General features: G+C 33.6%; 1 protein-coding gene across 1 annotated transcript in view; it reads left to right on the forward strand.

Annotated features, from left to right (window-relative positions):
* BMP2K (BMP2 inducible kinase) overlaps positions 1–17,493 on the forward strand; it is a 121,283-nt gene that overhangs the window by 53,420 nt on the left and 50,370 nt on the right. Inside the window, exons 5-10 of the mRNA XM_024754097.1 lie at positions 1,624–1,742; positions 4,950–5,055; positions 8,572–8,714; positions 11,193–11,314; positions 13,444–13,525; positions 17,182–17,314. Coding sequence (XP_024609865.1) covers positions 1,624–1,742; positions 4,950–5,055; positions 8,572–8,714; positions 11,193–11,314; positions 13,444–13,525; positions 17,182–17,314 — 705 coding nt within the window. The remainder of the gene's footprint in view (positions 1–1,623; positions 1,743–4,949; positions 5,056–8,571; positions 8,715–11,192; positions 11,315–13,443; positions 13,526–17,181; positions 17,315–17,493) is intronic.

Raw genomic sequence — 17,493 nt, forward strand, 5'->3', positions numbered from 1 at the left:
GCCTCTCCTGTTGCGGAGCACAGAATCGGGTCTTTTCTCTCTCTCTTCTCCTCTGGGACCCCTGTAATGTGAATGTTGTTGCATTTAATGTTGTCCCAGAGGTCTCTTAGGTTGTCTTCATTTCTTTTCATTCTTTTTTCTTTATTCTGTTCTGCAGCAGTGAATTCCACATTCTGTCTTCCAGGTCACTTATCCATTCTTCTGCCTCAGTTATTCTGCTGTTGATTCCTTCTAGTGTATTTTCCATTTCAGTTATTGTATTGTTCATCTCTGTTTGTTTGTTCTTTAATTCTTCTAGATCTTTTTGAAACATTTCTTGCCATCTTTTCGACTTCTGCCTCCATCCTTTTTCTGAGGTCCTGCATCATCTTCACTATCATTATTCTGAATTCTTTTCCTGGAAGGTTGCCTATCTCTACTTCATTTAGTTGTTTTTCTGGGGTTGTATCTTGTTCCTTCATCTGGTACATAGCCCTCTGCCCTTTCATCTTGTCTACCTCTTTGTGATGTTGGTTTTTGTTCCACAGGCTGCAGGATTGTAGTTCTTGCTTCTGCTGTCTTCTTGCTTCTGTATTTTTTCCTGCTTCTGTTTTTCTTGCTTCTGCTGTCTTCCCTCTGGTGAATGAGGGTATCGGTAATTTTTTTTGTTTTAAAATTATAGTTAAGCTACAAAATATCCTATGCTAAAATGAGTTGTAAAAACTTAAGGTGGAAATCTTTTTCGTATGTGACAGAAGTAATTGTCCTTTAGAATACCTGGCTATTTATTTCATATATGATGCTTTCTGGGGTACTGTTAACAGACTGTGGCATAAATAATGAGGACATTTATAATCTCACGTGAGAGGTCTGGAAGGCTTGTGTAATTCAGTTGCCAAAGTAATTCAGTGTTTTGGGTCATTTTCTCTCTGATTCTTTTTTCCGTCATGACCACATATGGTTGCCATAGGTCTAAAGAGTATATTCTTATACAACAAAATCCAAAAGCCGGAAGGAAGAGCAGAGCCTCGTCATATGAATCTTTGTTTTGTTTTGTTTTGTTTTTTTCTGGTTGGAAAATCTTTCCTGCAACCCTCAGCATACTTTTCCTTATGTCCCATATAGCCCAAATTGGTTACATATTCAACCCTAAATCAGCTGCTGACAAGAGGAAATGAGATTCCCATTATTGCCTTAGAACAGTGTTGGTTGATCCCCTGGAACTTTAAGAGGGACCCACCCATCTGATCCCATTGATGTCTCATATTAAATCACATCAGTGTTTTGTCATCACTAAGACGGAGAGGCTGATGGGTAGGCAATCACTAGTATTTGCCAAACTATAGTGATATAGTTAAGTTGTTGACATTTTCCACGTCCTATATAAGAAATATTCCCACTCAAATGATATTTGTATATTTTAACTTGAGAAGCATGTTATCCTGTATGTGCTACTTCATGATTGGCATAGGAAGCCAATGATTGGGCTGTTAATTTAGTACAATGTGTTAGTTGTTTACTGTTCTTATTTTTGTCTTGTGTACAATCAGTTTATTTCCCTGTGAGATTAAGCTCCTCAGTGCTGTTACATGATTTTGGCAGGAGCTTCAAATTCTTCTTATTTAATAGTTCTTGTTCTTCTAGGTGGATTCTCCACAGTTTTCCTGGTGCGGACTCATGGTGGACTCCGCTATGCATTGAAGCGAATGTATGTCAATAACGCGACAGACCTCAACATTTGTAAAAGGGAAATTACAATTATGGTAAGTGAAAGAGTAATTCCCTTTGAAAAATTTGGTGTATTTTCTTTCAGTTTTTCACATAACATTAACCAGCCTGTAGGCAAGCTGCTTATTGGCTTGGGCACATCTAGATAACCTTTGAAGTGTACTCTTTATTGCCATAGTTAGGGATAAATAGAAACAACTCCTACCTTTCCTCCCTTCCCTATTGTAGTTCAACAGGCAAGCTTCTCTGCTTTCTTTTTTCCTTTTTAAAATAAATTTAAATTATGGAATATTTTGAGAGTAGAAGATTGTAGAAAATTAGTGAACACCAGTTTACCCCCTACCCAACTTAAGAATTAAAGGCTTACAGATACAGTTGAAGCCTTCTGTGTATTCCTCTGTAATGTTATCCTTATACTGTTATCCTCATCCAAAAGGAAACCCCTATCCTGAATTTGGTGCTTACGCTTCCCCTGGGTATTTAATACATTCACTTATATGTGTTAGTATTCACAGACCACAGTTAGTTTTGCTTTTTATTTTTAAAATCATGCCGTAAAGTTGACTTGTGTGTATGTGTGAACTCTGTAGTATTGGTAAGGTATGCTTCAGCAAGGAAAAAATTCTTCTTTAATATTAGGAAAAGTGAAAAATATTTTAATACGCCATTAAAGAAAATTTCAGTTACTCAGTTAACTAGATTAAACATTTCGAGAAAATTACAGAATAAAAATTTCCTTTTTTTCTAGAGTTGCTTATTGTCAGTGCTCTGGGTGGTTTCTTATTCGTGTTCTCCCCTCTTTCTCCTTGTCCTCCTCTCTTCTTTTATTCTCTTCCTCTCCCTCCTCCTCATCCACTGTTTATCAAGTGCTAATATATATGTTTAACATTGTGGTTTTATTTAGGTTAAATTCACCTACTACACATCGTATAATTCACATTTTAAATGAACAGTTCAGTGGTTTTAGTACATTCACACTATTGTGCACAGACTGCCTCTACCTTGTTTAAAAACCTTTCCATCACTCCAAAAGGAAACCCCTGCCCATGAAGCAGTTGCTCCCCATTCCACTCTTGTTCCAGGCCCTGGCAACCACCCGTCTATGTTATGTCTCGATAGATTTACCTATTCTGGATATTTCATATACATGGGATCAAGCAATATATGACCTTTTGTGTCTGGCTTCTTTCACTTACCATATTTTTAAGGTTCATCCACATTGTAGCACTTATCAGCACTTCATTCCTTTTTATGAGTGAATAATATTCCATTATATATACTATATATGTATCAAAATTTATTTATGTGTTCATCTATTGATGGACTTTTTAAAAAAAACATGGATAGACATTTGGGCTATTTCTACCTTTTGGCTATTGTGAGTAGTGTTGCTATGAATATGTGTACATATGTATTGTTTATTTTCAGTTCTTTTGGGTATGTATCTAAGAGTGGAATTGCTGGGTCATATGGTAATTCCACATTTAACTTTTTAAGGAACCATTAATTCCACAGCAGTTGAACCATTTTCTGTTCACACCAGCAGTGTTAGGAGGGTTCTAGTTTATCCACTTCCTTGAAAACACTTGCTACTGTCAAGCCTCCCCAGCTGCTAAGAGGGAGATTTTCTTATTTTGTATCAACATCTTTATCAACACACATATTTTGATCCTTTTTGTTTGAAGATAGACACATTTATACAGTATGACTTATCAGAATTCTGCTTTTATTATCCCTATTCCTTAGCTAGACTAGAGTTGATTAGGCTTTGAGACTTGCTTTTTTTCAGGTAAGGCTATTAGTCAAAAGGGTGAAAAGATTTACTCCGAGATAATAGGGAATCTTAGACTAAGTTTTCTAACTTAAGCCCAGATATGATATTGTACTGTAATTCTTCCTTTCAATAGATTTTGTATAATTTTGAGATATATAAAATATAGCGTCAACCTCAGCAAAACTCAGATCCTATGCTTTTAAATAAGGTATTTTGGGGAGGTGAGCAGTTGTCTTCAAACTGTTTTTTGATGACTAATCCTTCACTATTTGTGTTTATTTATGAATTATTCACATGTTCAGCTGCTGTTAGCTAATATCTCAAATTATATTACACACTTAAAACTAGGTTTATTTTAATGATAGTGGATGTAAATTATTTTAAACAGTATTCTTGATAAGAGTTTTTAATTTATAGACAGACCTTATTTAGATCATTATGATTTTTAACCTTATAAATGTTGATGATTGTCAACCTTATAAATGTTAATGATTGTCTTGTACTAGGAGCAAAAGTGTCAGATTTGCCGTTTTCTTCTTATTTTCTTGTACTTGTAATATTAGTGTTATCTTTATGGTTTCTTTACAAAAATCCTTTTTAGCTACTTGTTTATTTTTTTAGGTTATTTAGTTAAAAGTACATACATTCATAAATTCACTTGACTAGGTGGACATAAATTGCAATACGTTGCAGACAAAACAAACAAACGTGAGTGTAATTGTTCATAAATATTAGAGCTTAATTTCTTTATCTTTTTAAGATAAAAATAAGTAAAAGTTCTGATATTTTATTCTTGAGTCCCAAAGGACTATCTTGTACGCTCACTTTTGGAAACTTTTTTTTTTTTTTAATTTATTTATTTTTGGCTGCGTTGGGTCTTTGTTACTGTGTGAGGGCTTTTCTCTAGTTGCGGAGGGTGGGGGCTACTCTTCGTTGCAGTGCGCAGGCTTCTCATTGCGGCTGCTTCTCTTGTTGTGGAGCACGGGCTCTAGGCACGTGGGCTTCAGTAGTTATGGCACTTGGGCTCAGTAGTTGTGGCTTGTGGGCTCTAGAGATCAGGCTCAGTAGTTGTGGCACATGGGCTTTGTTGCTCTGCGATGTGTGGAATCTTCTTGGACCAGGGCTCGAACCCATGTCCCCCGCATTGGCAGGCAGGTTGTTAACAACTGTGCCACCAGGGAAGCCCTGGAAACTGTTACTTTTGAATGAACCATCTCTTTCTTCCCCATTGAATTTAAAATCAGTATTCATTAACTATTTGCTTGTTAGGAAATGACAGTCACATGTAAATAAACTTTCCATTGAAACTGTAGAAACCTTTTTGAAATGTGTCGGATTCCATACTTACACCTAAATCTTACTTTTTGAAATTCTTTAAATATATCAGTTTAGACTTCAAATCATTGTTAACGATAGACCTTTAAAATGTATGTTTGCCAGTTTTTAAAATTTTGTTTATTTTTTACAGAAAGAGCTGTCTGGTCACAAAAATATCGTGGGTTATTTGGACTGTACTGTTAATTCAGTTAGTGATAATGTATGGGAAGTGCTTATCTTAATGGAATATTGTCGAGGTAAGTATTTTTCTGCAGTTGTTCTATGCTAAAAAAATTTGCCCATAAAAATGGGTTAGTAGGTGTCTTGGTTTCTCCCAGGGCAGCTGTCATCTAGTTCTGGGCATTCATTGCAATCTCAGCTTTAATTATTTGCCTAAATAAGGAATGCTGTTAAAAAGTATGTAAAACCTACTCATAGTTGATGCAATGATGATATGAGCATATGTTAATGGACAATTAGAAAAATGCTGTTGGGTTTTAAACAGAAAATCTAAAACGTAAAGAACAGTCACCTTTCCTGATCCCTATACATTTCTTTTATAATCCAACCAAGAAGAGCATACTGTGTCCATATTAGTGTTGCAAGATTTTTTTCCAGCACGCTACCATGTTATCTTAGAACATATTAAATGTAATAAATTTCAAGGATGCATTTTGATCTATAATTTTTATAAACTTACATTATGTGGTCTTTTGAAAACATCAGAAGATAGAAAACCACATTTTATTTGGATATAATGTGGTGTTTTCAAAGAAATATTTACTTGTATAGTATGCCTTAAGAATTATAATAATAATTTTTAGTCCCTGAAAAGTTTTTTTTTTTTTTTTTTTTTACTTTAATGGGTGTAATGGGGGCAATTAATCCATTTCCTGCAAACTTGCTTTCCCCCCTCCCTCATCAGACTGTATCTGACAGTTTGGATTCTAGGGAGCCCTGGTTTATATATAAATTCTCTTAAGACAGTTATGATTGTTAATTATGGTACCAGGAACTCTTGTCACTTCCTGAAGGTTGGAGGAGAAGGAGGTTGGTGATGATAATGGAGAAAATGTGGTCTCATTTACTCCAGTCTTGTAAGAAGGGGGAAGGACAGAGGAAAATGAAATGAATCAATACTATAATATCTATTGTGATATGTTTGTAACTTATTTCCATATATAACGTAAAAAATTAGATATTTTCTTGATTGTTTTTCCTTATTTATATCTCATCTTCTCTACTGTAAAGCATTTGTGATCTCTTTAAGGAGATGATATTGATTTTCTTTACCCTACTTTCCTGAATTCTAGCATTTAAGGTGCCAGTTCTTAGCTGGATGAGAGTTGACTAATAGCCCTTGGCTACTTGTAACTTTTTAAAAATAATTGAATTGAGCATAATCATAATTCTGGATGAGTTTAATTGTCATCCAGAAGACATTTTAAAAGGGGAACTACATGAGCTTCAGTTTTTAGGCAAGTGAGTATTTGGGAGCCAATGGTGCAGTCTACTGCAGATAAAATTAAGTACCTTGTTAAAAAAAGTCATATCAAAATTTAAATGGGATGGTATAGCATTTTTTTTTTTTTTTTTTTTTTTTTTTTGTGGTACGCGGGCCTCTCACTGCCGTGGCCTCTCCCGTTGCGGAGCACAGGCTCCGGACGCGCAGGACCAGTGGCCCTGGCTCACGGGCCCAGCCGCTCTGCGGCATGCGGGATCCTTCTGGACCGGGGCATGAACCCGTGTCCCCTGCATCGGCAGGCAGACTGTCAACCACTGCGCCACCAGGGAAGCCCGGTATAACATTTTAAATTCAGTATAATCTCAGAGAGATGAAGATTGTTGAGGCTAGAAAAATGTTGACTTTTTAAATTTTAATAATGAAATCGGGCAGAGTATAAAAGTTCTTGTTTAGGAGACGATAACTGTGAAAAATATGTAAAGATTCGGGAGTTACATGCACCTTATCTTAAAAGACCTTCAGTATACATTGTTTCCTTTCTGAATCTGATTTTAAAATTTTTCATTAGAATAATTTTACTTTAATTTTCAGAAGACTTTGATTTTGAATAATGAAATTTTGTTTGTTTCTGCATTTGAAATGCAGCTCAAATAGAGCTTTTTAGCCTTTTTGGGGGACTGGATTTTGTGTTTCAAGCCCAAAGATCTCTGAAGGGAAGAAAGAAGATTGACTTTTGTTTAAAATTTATTCTATTCATTGCAACATTGAAAGTGTGGAAAAGATAGAATGAGTTCAAGGTTATGATTTCTTATCTATGAAAAGATATTTTAAGAATGTGAATGAACACCAAGAAAGCACTTTTATTACTGTTTAATTTTTGGATAACTTGAGTCAGGGCGTCTGACAAACGAGGATGGAGGAAATTGCTGCCTAGTCAGGTGCAATTTGAGACTCAGTCTTATATGAGACACTTTGAACAAATTACAACCAAATGGACCTGAGTTTTCTGAAAGTTGTGGATTGATAGGCAAAATAAATTTTTTTCCCCTTGCTTTAAAGATCTAAGAAAAAACACCTATTTCAGAAAATATATGAGAATGCTGTTTAGACAGTAATAATACAAGGAACAGGTGTGTATGCACCTTCTTACAGATTACACAGTAGCAGACATTCATTTATTCAAACTTGTTACCAGGAAAGTTTCAAGTTAACATAAGCTTGCCTTTTTAAATTTCCAAACTTGATTTCTGTTAGAATGCTGTGAATGAATCATGTATTTACTTGCATTGTTAAAATATAATAATAGTAAACTTCCTCTTAGTAATTAAGAATTGTCATTATTAGATTATCAATTATTGTAGTACATTGTAATATTTAATAATCCTCTCGTGGCTCATTGTTGTGGCTATTTGATTTTAGTAAGTTACTCTGCCCACTATCTCTTAACTTGGTTTAGAGCCTTAGCCCCTTAACCCATCTCTCTTTTTCCACTCTTGTGATTCCTCTATCCCCCAATCAAGGAGATCTTCTAAAAGGTCAGATCAGGAAGTTTCCTTGGTTCTCAAGATAAAATCTTGATTTGTTTGTCTTGTCAGTATCATCTGACTTTACTCTCTTCTCTGCTTTCTAGACCATACCCACAGTGGTTCTCTTTAAGTTATTCAAAATCATTAAGCTCTTTCCCAAACTAGAGGCCTTTGTATATGTCACTTGCTATCACTAGTGTGTTCTCCCAGATCTCTGCCAGGTTAATTCCTGATTAACCTTCAGTCTCAACATAAATAATCACTTCCTTAGGCCTTCTCTGGCACTCTCTTCTCCCCATCCTCCTTCACTAATTTAAATTTGGGTTTTTCTCATATTATCCTTATTGTACGTAATTATGATAAATATTTGTGTGATTGTTTATCTCTGCCTTTAGACTATAAATTCCATGATAATAGAGACTTTATCTTTGTTCACCACTGTTTACCCGTAAAACTAGCACAGTGTTGAATAACCGTTATTTCAAATCTGTGATGCCATCAGTTACAAGGTACACTCTGAATTTGGAGATGTTAAAATATGGCCAATAGCATTAGCAGAACGTCATTTATTTTAAGATGTTTTCACTTCAGAGATGTAAAATGTGAAAAAAAATGTATGTCATTGAATCAACACAATATGGTATAATAAGCATCCTTACATGAAAATTATAAAAAAAGCCAATTCTCCATTACCTGAGACCATAGACATTTCTTAATCTCTTTGTTTGTGGTAGTCTTCATTTATTAAAAATATGTCTTCTCAAAATTACTTTTTTGGTTAGCTGGGCAGGTAGTGAATCAGATGAATAAGAAGCTGCAGACAGGTTTTACAGAACCAGAAGTGTTACAGATATTCTGTGATACCTGTGAAGCTGTTGCAAGGTTGCATCAGTGTAAGACTCCAATAATTCACCGGGATCTGAAGGTATGAACTTTAGTCTACGTATGGATTAATGCCTTTTAAACTTTGGAGTTAAAAGTATTCTTGGACTGTCTTCATATAAACCAGTTTTTATTACTAGCACCGAGATTGGTCTCTCTGTCCCCAGCTACATTTCCTGAGGCCATATAAAGAGACTATAGAATTGAAATTGTGCTTTTCATGACTCTGAGGGTTGCTAGCACGACTGTAGAGGTAGATTTTGTGCTCCCTACTTTGCTTCTGTTCTACAGAGCAGGCTTCTTTAAAAGGTTTCATATGAACAAAAATATGAACATCACTGACACAGGTTGGATATCCCTCCACACTATTCTTTCCAGTTCAGCACTCCTCCTATTTCTTATAATTCGTTTTAAGCATCAGGGTGTTTTCCAGAGATATTGGAGGTGACCGTAAATGGGTCTCTTTACTCATTTATTTATAATTTACTGTAGTTTTAGATAATTTACTATAATTTGGTGATGATTGCCACTCTAAGGTCACTTTGTCTTACATTTTCATGGAATCTGACCTCTTGTATATGGTACCCACTTGTTAAACTGGAAAAAGTGCCCAAAGGGGATTGAACATTCCTGGTATCATATTGCTTGAGCTATCATTACACATATTGTTTAGAAGCATAGGGGTCCTCTCTGATACCTACAAACACTAAGATTACAAAAATTCCTCTTCCTGAAATGCTTTATGCCCAGATATCCCATGGCTAATCTTTCCCCCACTTCAAATCTGCTCAGATTCACTTTCTCAGTGAGTCCTGTCCTTGCACCACCTTATTTATAATTACAACCTAACCTTTCCATACTGTACTTGTTCTGCCTTTTATTATCACTTGTCACTTTCTCAGATACTATAAAATTTGCTTATGTATTATGTCTGTTGGTTATTTTCTGTCCTCTCCCACTACACTGTAAGCTTCCTGTGGGCAGGGATTTTTCTCTTTCGTACTGATGTATCCAAGCATTTAGAACAGTGCCTGGCACATAGCAGGGTCTCAATAAATATTTAATGAATGAATGAATCCCAATTCTGACTTATTTTACAAAATTTATGAAAAGTGATAATAAAATGCTCTTAAGATACAAAAGAATAGAAGATGTCACTTAGAATATAGGTTGTTAACCATGAAAGCATCATCTAGGGAAACCTGTGCTGAAAGGATACAAGTCAAGGCAAGATTGAAATACTTGACTATAGACCTCTGTCCCTTAATTTTGATAACCAGTATAGTTCATTTCAGTTCTCTTGAATATGCAGCTTTTACATTTTCCCCAATAATTCGGTCTGACTTTTTTGCACCGTTATAGCTCATTAACTTTTTAAATGTAAAGTTGATGTTTTCAGCTGAGTCTTGATTTTAAAACAAAAAAGACATTGAACTGCATAATTTTATATAGACCATATTTCATATACTTAGTTCTTTTTACATGTGTAAATTTATGCAATCCTGTTTGTTTTAAGTAAGTTTCTTTTTTTTAAAGTAGATTTCTTATATAAATATTTTGTGCAAATATTGAATACTTTTAAAAGTAGAGTAAAATGAAATATAGAAGAAACATTGTAAAGAAACTGTAATGTGAGTATTTTGGTAGAGTGGAGAGAAATTAAATTACTCATTTAAAACTGTATCATAAAAGTAAAAAATATTGTGTAAAAATGTTAATAATAGTATCATTTATTGTGTGCTTACCTTATTTCAGTCACTATTCTAAGCCCTTTACATGTTTTAATTCTTTCAGTTTTTACAACAGTGCCCTGTAATAGATATTATTATTTTCCCCATTTTATAGATAAGGAGACTAAAGCACAAGAGTGGTTAAGCAAGTTGTCCAAGGGTACATATGCTAATAAGTAGCAGAGCTGGGCTGTGAACCCACATTCTCCTGTTTTAGAAACTGTGCGCATAACTTTATTTAAGTTACTACAACTCTGATCTCTAAGTTAAGGCATAAAGTCAAATCTGTGTTTTTCAGTGTAGTATTTTAGATAAAAATGGAATTAGGAGTCAATCAAAGGTAGAATTGTAATGTTTTTTGTTACCTTTCTATAAGTAAGCTAAGTGTCAGAAAAGGAGAAAAATTGAGGTATAGTATAGACTCTGACTGCTACTAGTTCTTCTCTTCCATAGAAGCAGTTTTTGAGAGGACTTAGGGTTCCTTGGCCCTTGCAAAAATCATCCTGGGATGGGAGAAGCACTTTTCTGTTCTTAGTGAGGGAAGCAGTAGATAAAGTAAAGTATATTTTTGTTCTGAATCATTTGTCCTTGCTCACAATTTGAGGTATCCTCTCTCTCTCTCTCTCTCTCTCACTCTCTTTCTTTCACTCTCTGTCTCTGTCTGTCTGTCTGTCTGTCTGTCTCTCTCTCTCTATATATATTATATATCAGTGTTTAACTGTGTAAAAACATTGTTATAAAAGTATAATTTTCACCTTGAAAATACTGTTAATTGCTTTTCTTTTCTGAAGGTGGAAAATATTTTGTTGAATGATGGTGGAAACTATGTACTTTGTGACTTTGGCAGTGCCACAAATAAATTTCTTAATCCTCAGAAAGATGGAGTTAATACAGTAGAAGAAGAAATTAAAAAGTAAGTGTTATCTTTATTGTGTTTTGTCTCATGGGAATTTTAGTTAACTTGAGTCTGTGACCAGCTCTGCTAATATAAATTTTAGGTATTCCATTAGTAGATTTCTTGAAGATATTTCTGAGCCATAGACATTGATTAGTTTATGTCTCATCTGGTTCAATAGGAAATACATTTTACGATGGAAACAAAATTTTCATCTGCATTGTAAACAAATTTATCAAGAAGTTTGTTAAATAAGCTATAGTAATTAGTGGAATCATTAAAGGGAGTTTGAAGTTATTGCTGAATTCAGTTAAACATCTTTGTTTTTATCGATACTGAGGATTTGTGCTTGTTAGGAAAAAATTAAATTATTTGAAAACATTAAACTTTTACTTCATATTTAATGTTAAGAAGATTGACCTAGTAATGCATTGAAAACTATGTGGAAAACTTGTTACTTTATAATATTGTATTGGAAAACTTTCTGGTAGAAATGTAACTCGTATCTGCCTTACGTTTTCTTAATCTTGTACTTTCCATGGTTGCTAGAGTACTATTATAAGAACCTTTCCCTGACTTCTGTTTTCTAGTTTTAGAAAATAGTACTGCATGTAAATCCTAGGTTATCTTAATAAAATGATACAGAATGCAGAAAGATCTGTCAGAATAGAAATTTCTAAGTAGCTGCCTTTTCTAAGTTGCTTTTCTTCACTTCCTTACAAATTCTCAGTTGTTTAAGGCTGCCTAGGAGCTTTCGTTTGAACTGCAACATATATTTTGAGATAGCTCAAGTAGAGCTGATCTTACTCTGGACCATTTGTATAAAACTATGGTTTTCTAGACTTACATATTTCTACTCAGGAAACAGCCTATGATGATTATGTTAGAGTCCATAAAAACAAACTCCTTAGTAAACATATAAATGTCCTGAAGAAACAGAACAATGAATTATTGAATTAGCTTCTTGTGGATATATGTATATACATATAATTTAAAAAGATTGGGTTGTGATGTGTAATGACAGCTGCAGAATTCTGCTCAAGCGTCTTTGACTTGCTGGAAGTTTCATTTCTTGCTGTTAAGATCTGAAGTATAGTTAAGGTTCAGCAGAATTGTACACTAGTGATGAATGTAATAAGCTCATGGGTTCTTGTGCTTTGTGGCTCAGTTGAGTTAATGATCTAACCATTTATTCAGTTAACAGGTAATTATTCAGGGCCTACAATGTAGTGGACACTGTTGTTGGTATACAGTATAGCAGTGAATAAAAAAAAAAAAAAGTCCCGTCCTCATGTAGTTTATATTCTGGTTTCTTAGATCACTCCTCTGTAGTAGTATCATCAGAATGTATCACCCAGTCAGGGTAATTTGGAAAAAGTAACATGGTAGAATATTGAGCTTTAAGATAATTCATGTAAAATAAAACATATAAACACTGAAAATGAATCTTAAATTATGCCATACTATAGGAATTCCTTTGATATTCTAATAATTTCTGCACTGCTTTATTCTGTTCATTGAGCACTACTTTATTCTGTTCATAATGGATTTGGAGTTTTTATACTGGTAAATATTTATTCACAGTATCTTAATTCCAGATTGCTTATGCTGACAGTTTTAGAACTGTACTTAATTAGTATAATAATAGTTCATTATGGCAACGCGATTACTTTTAAAACAACAATTATAAAAACAAACCTAAAGGAGATTTACTACCATGTGCAAGGAATTATGTTAGAGTCCATAAAAACAAGCTGCTTAATAAACATAGAAATTAATTTTTTGAGAGGTACTTTTAAATTAATAGACCAAAATATTTTGATAAGGATATTTTCATAGTCAAATTGTATTATTTCCTATAAGAAATTCAAGGAAAACTACGTTTCCCATACATCACCTTTATTTAAAATTTTTCTATTAAAAATTGTTTTTATCATTATAGATGCAATTGCACTTGTTGAATAAAAATGTGTATAGATGCTTTGTATTGTTTAATCCTTGATGGACTTTTAATGAGCTTTTAAAATAGTATTCTTTCTTTATAATGTTATCGAACCTAAAAGTTTTTCGTAGTATTTTATGTAGAAACAATGTAGTATCTGTCTTTTTTTTTATATCTCCACTCCATTTTACTTATTTACTGCCAGGTATACAACTCTGTCATACAGAGCCCCTGAAATGATCAACCTTTATGGAGGGAAACCTATCACCACCAAGGCTGATATCTGGGTAAGGCCAAGAAAGGCTGACATTTTCACTAACCAAATTAACAAAATCTGATTATTTTCCCCCTGTCCTCCGCAAGGTATTTCCTAACAAGTAGCAGAGAGTGGTGGACAGTAAAGCTTCTTCTTCAGAAGAAAAATATTAGCACATATTATCTTCTTGATCCTGAGATGGAAAGCTTAGGTATAAAAAGGCAAATAAAGGATTTCCATATAATGTAACTTTTTATCACAGTATTTTTTAGAATTTAAATTATATATGATTGTTAACATTTTTTTTTGATTTGAGTGCAATTTTGGTTGATCACAGTATGGAAAAGCTAGACCTAATTCTTATGTAATATTGTTGATAATTTTCTGGAATATTTTAGGATCTTTTTAGTGGAAACTAACATGAGTAAAACTTTTTAAAAATTATAAACATACCATTGACTAACCTGTATATATTTAGGTTCTTTATCATTTAGCATCTATATCTGGATTGAATTATTGAGATATATCATGTTTCTATAGAGTTGAACTTTATGTTAGAGTGCCCGCACTTCTTTAGAACTTATTTCAGAAGTAAAATATGTTTGGGCTATATTTAATAAACTAGCAGGAAACTCTGTGTTAGATGTGAGCTCATTTAAATTTATCACGTATTTAGCCACATGTACCACTAGTGGCTATGTTAGGGATGGAGGAAAAATACTCCTTTGGAAGTAGTTCTAGAATTTCCAAGAAAAGTCATATTTATTTTGTTTTAAAACGTAATGTTTAGAAAGTAGTCGAGTGTAATGTGTGAACCCAAATGAATATCTTCTTGGTGCCCCTCTCCTGGCCTTCTCTTACAGGTGTTGGGATACCAGATATTCTTGCAAGATAAAAAAAAAAAAAAGAGTATCTATGATTGGTTTTCCTTTGTCTACATAATATACACTCTTTGACCGGTGGTTCTTAAATCTCGTGGTAGTTGAATTTTTAACCATATACATAATTTAATCAAACCATGAATAGGTTTGATTTAGGTAATTTGATACTGCTTACAGATCACCAGCTTGTGTGACTCAAATTCCGTTGCTCTTCTCAGCGTTAACAATTGACTCATTAAATGGTTTATAGTAAATGGCTTGCAGTATAATGTAGAAAGCAAATTCAGCTGGATCTTAATTTATAAAGTGAAAGGATTAATTAGAGGAGGTGATTGTGGAAGTCTTTCCTGGCCTAATTTTGTGACTGATGTTGAAATCCACATTACCTAAAAGCGTATTTCAACAGCAGAGGAAACAACAGACATTATAGCTTGACTGCTGTTTTGAAATCATCAAGGGTTGATTTAAAAAAAAAAAAAGTCTCTAAGAATGCGATTGTAGCCCAATATCTTAACAAAAAGGAGGGAATCTTTTTTTGTTGTTTTCATTTTTCACCAGGCTTCGAATGCATGCCAGGCAGCATACTAAATTGTCAGTGATACGTTTAAAATTTATACCATTTACAGGTTAGTATATGGGACAGTATTTCCATAATGGATAACTTGGTATAGCTGTGGGATGACAAGTAGATACTCAAGGATAAAAAAGAAGCCAGAAAAGTAATCAGAAAACAGAATCTGTGTTTATATGCTTGACAGAGTTTTAATTTCGGTGATGCCATTTTAATGCTTGTCTTAGCTCAGATGAAATGCTACAACATTTTAGGTGTGAATTCAAGAATATCCAGAAAAAAAATATTGCTGATTCAGAGGGTGATGATATTGAGGTTAAAGTATTCATTTAGCATATATATTTTGGGAAAAAAATTTTTGTTTTGAAGTTTTCATTGTAGGTTATTTTTATCCTGAGAACTAGGATGCTGATTTTATTGACCAGTAGGAAATTCAGTGACAGATGCTTCATGTTACCTTTTAACGAGGAAAATTAAAGACGGTGATACTCAGCCTTCAAAATAAGGTCATTCGTTCCCTCCTGTTTCTTCAACAGTTCTCATTGTATCAAATGGATAAAGAGGGAAATGCCTTTGGTGTGAAAAAAAATTAGGACACCTCACTGTGCTCACACTCTGTAAAGCAAGAGTATTTTAGATTTATGTTTTTTAAGTACACTGGCATTGCTATCTAAATTGTTATCTGGGAACTCCCACAACAGAAGATACGTTATTAAAGGTTTGATTGACAAGATAAAACTGGCTAAAATGCAGATCTTGTTGGCCTATCATTTGGGCAGAAGAAATGTGTAATTTAATGCAGATATTACACCATTAATAATATATTTTTTAGTGCTTTTAAGGAAGGCTTACGCTCAATCTGTTGCATAAAAGCTGAAAATATCTTCCTTATAAAAAAAAGCATTGTAAATTTTTTTAAAGCCACATTGAACTGGTTATTTCTATTCAGAATCTTAATACTTTTGTTAGTCATATGGTAAATAATCTAGTAATGTTTTTGTACTAATATATTGAAATTTCTAGAGTATTTAAACTTTTTTCATTGTAAGACTGTTATAGTATTGAAAATAATGTGTTGTAAGTTAATATTGTTGAACTCAGAAAGGTATTTCTGTATACTGTGATCTTCATAGTAGTTATAAAGCTAGTGTATTTGTTAATTGGGTTTGCTAAGTTTCTGTGTGGAGAAAATCCAACGAAGGAAAGCTGATTTGCTAATTTTTAGATAGGCCAAATTTCAGTTATTGCTGATGTAATTGTATAGTTACTACTGGATAATTTTATGTAATCAATTTAGAATTAGAATCACCCCTTACACTCATTAGGCTTATAGGTGACACTTCCTGTGACAGCATAATGATTTCTTGAGCAGAAAATCACATTTTATTACTGTGTGTCAGGTGTGAGCTGTTGGCAGTTTAGCTAAAAATTTCCTGTGCTACCTTTCCAGATGCAATTTGTGTTTTGGGGTGTTTTGTCTTCATTGTCAGCAAGTAGATTTATTGGTGCTATGATGTCTGTGAATCCATGCAAGTGAAGCAGACAGAGCCCTTCCTTTTTGAATTTTATATAGATTACCCAGGTGCAAATATGACTAGTGTAATATAGAATTAAAATTGTAGGATTATATATAGAAGTAGAGAACGAATTTTTATATTATGTGCTCAGTGAATAATATATTATGAAATAATGACGTGCTCAGTGAAATCAGTGAAAATCAGGGAATAATCAGTATTGATGGTTGTCTGCTAAGTTTAACTGTGCTGGTTAACTCGTAGTTGGAATTTTAAAACAGATATTATAGTGAATTTTTAAAGAACTCTGCTCGGAGGAGCCTTGTGCTTACATCGTTGGTTGTTACATGCTAGTTACGTACTAAATATATATTTTCCTTGTGAAAGAAATAAAAGTGTAATTTTTCTCCCGAAGGGAACCAGCCACTTATAATTTTAGTTATATCATTCATGATCTAGAGTTCCATGATAACATTAATTCAGCCAGCTAGCCACAGATGTGATAGAAAAATATGGTAATGATGCAGTTAAATGCCTTTTTAAAAATTAAGTGCATTAGTTTAAGTTGTAATTTGTGAAAAGATTGATACAGTATAGAAACATTAGGCTTTTATTTTTTTTAATAACATATTTAGTTCTTGGTTTGTGGCTACTTTTTTTTTGTCTTGTGGTTAAGTTGATACCTGAGCTCTGATGATATTCATGCTTCTTTGTTTTACAGGCCCTGGGATGTTTGCTGTATAAACTTTGTTTCTTCACTCTTCCTTTTGGTGAGAGTCAGGTTGCTATCTGTGATGGCAGCTTCACCATCCCAGACAATTCCCGTTACTCCCATAACATACATTGTTTAATAAGTAAGTACTTGGAAAATTTATTAAAAAAAATTATAAGATAACCGTACTTAGGGCCTGCTGTTTCCATTCCTTTACCTAAACCTAGTCTTTTAATTTCATGTATTATAATTTTATGAAACTATAGTCAAGAAATACATTGAAAAAGATGTTTATAAGACTTCTATAGGAATGAAAGCAGA

This window comes from Neophocaena asiaeorientalis, unplaced genomic scaffold (assembly GCF_003031525.2).
Source record: "Neophocaena asiaeorientalis asiaeorientalis breed wild unplaced genomic scaffold, Neophocaena_asiaeorientalis_V1.1 scaffold148, whole genome shotgun sequence".
Taxonomy (NCBI): domain Eukaryota; kingdom Metazoa; phylum Chordata; class Mammalia; order Artiodactyla; family Phocoenidae; genus Neophocaena; species Neophocaena asiaeorientalis.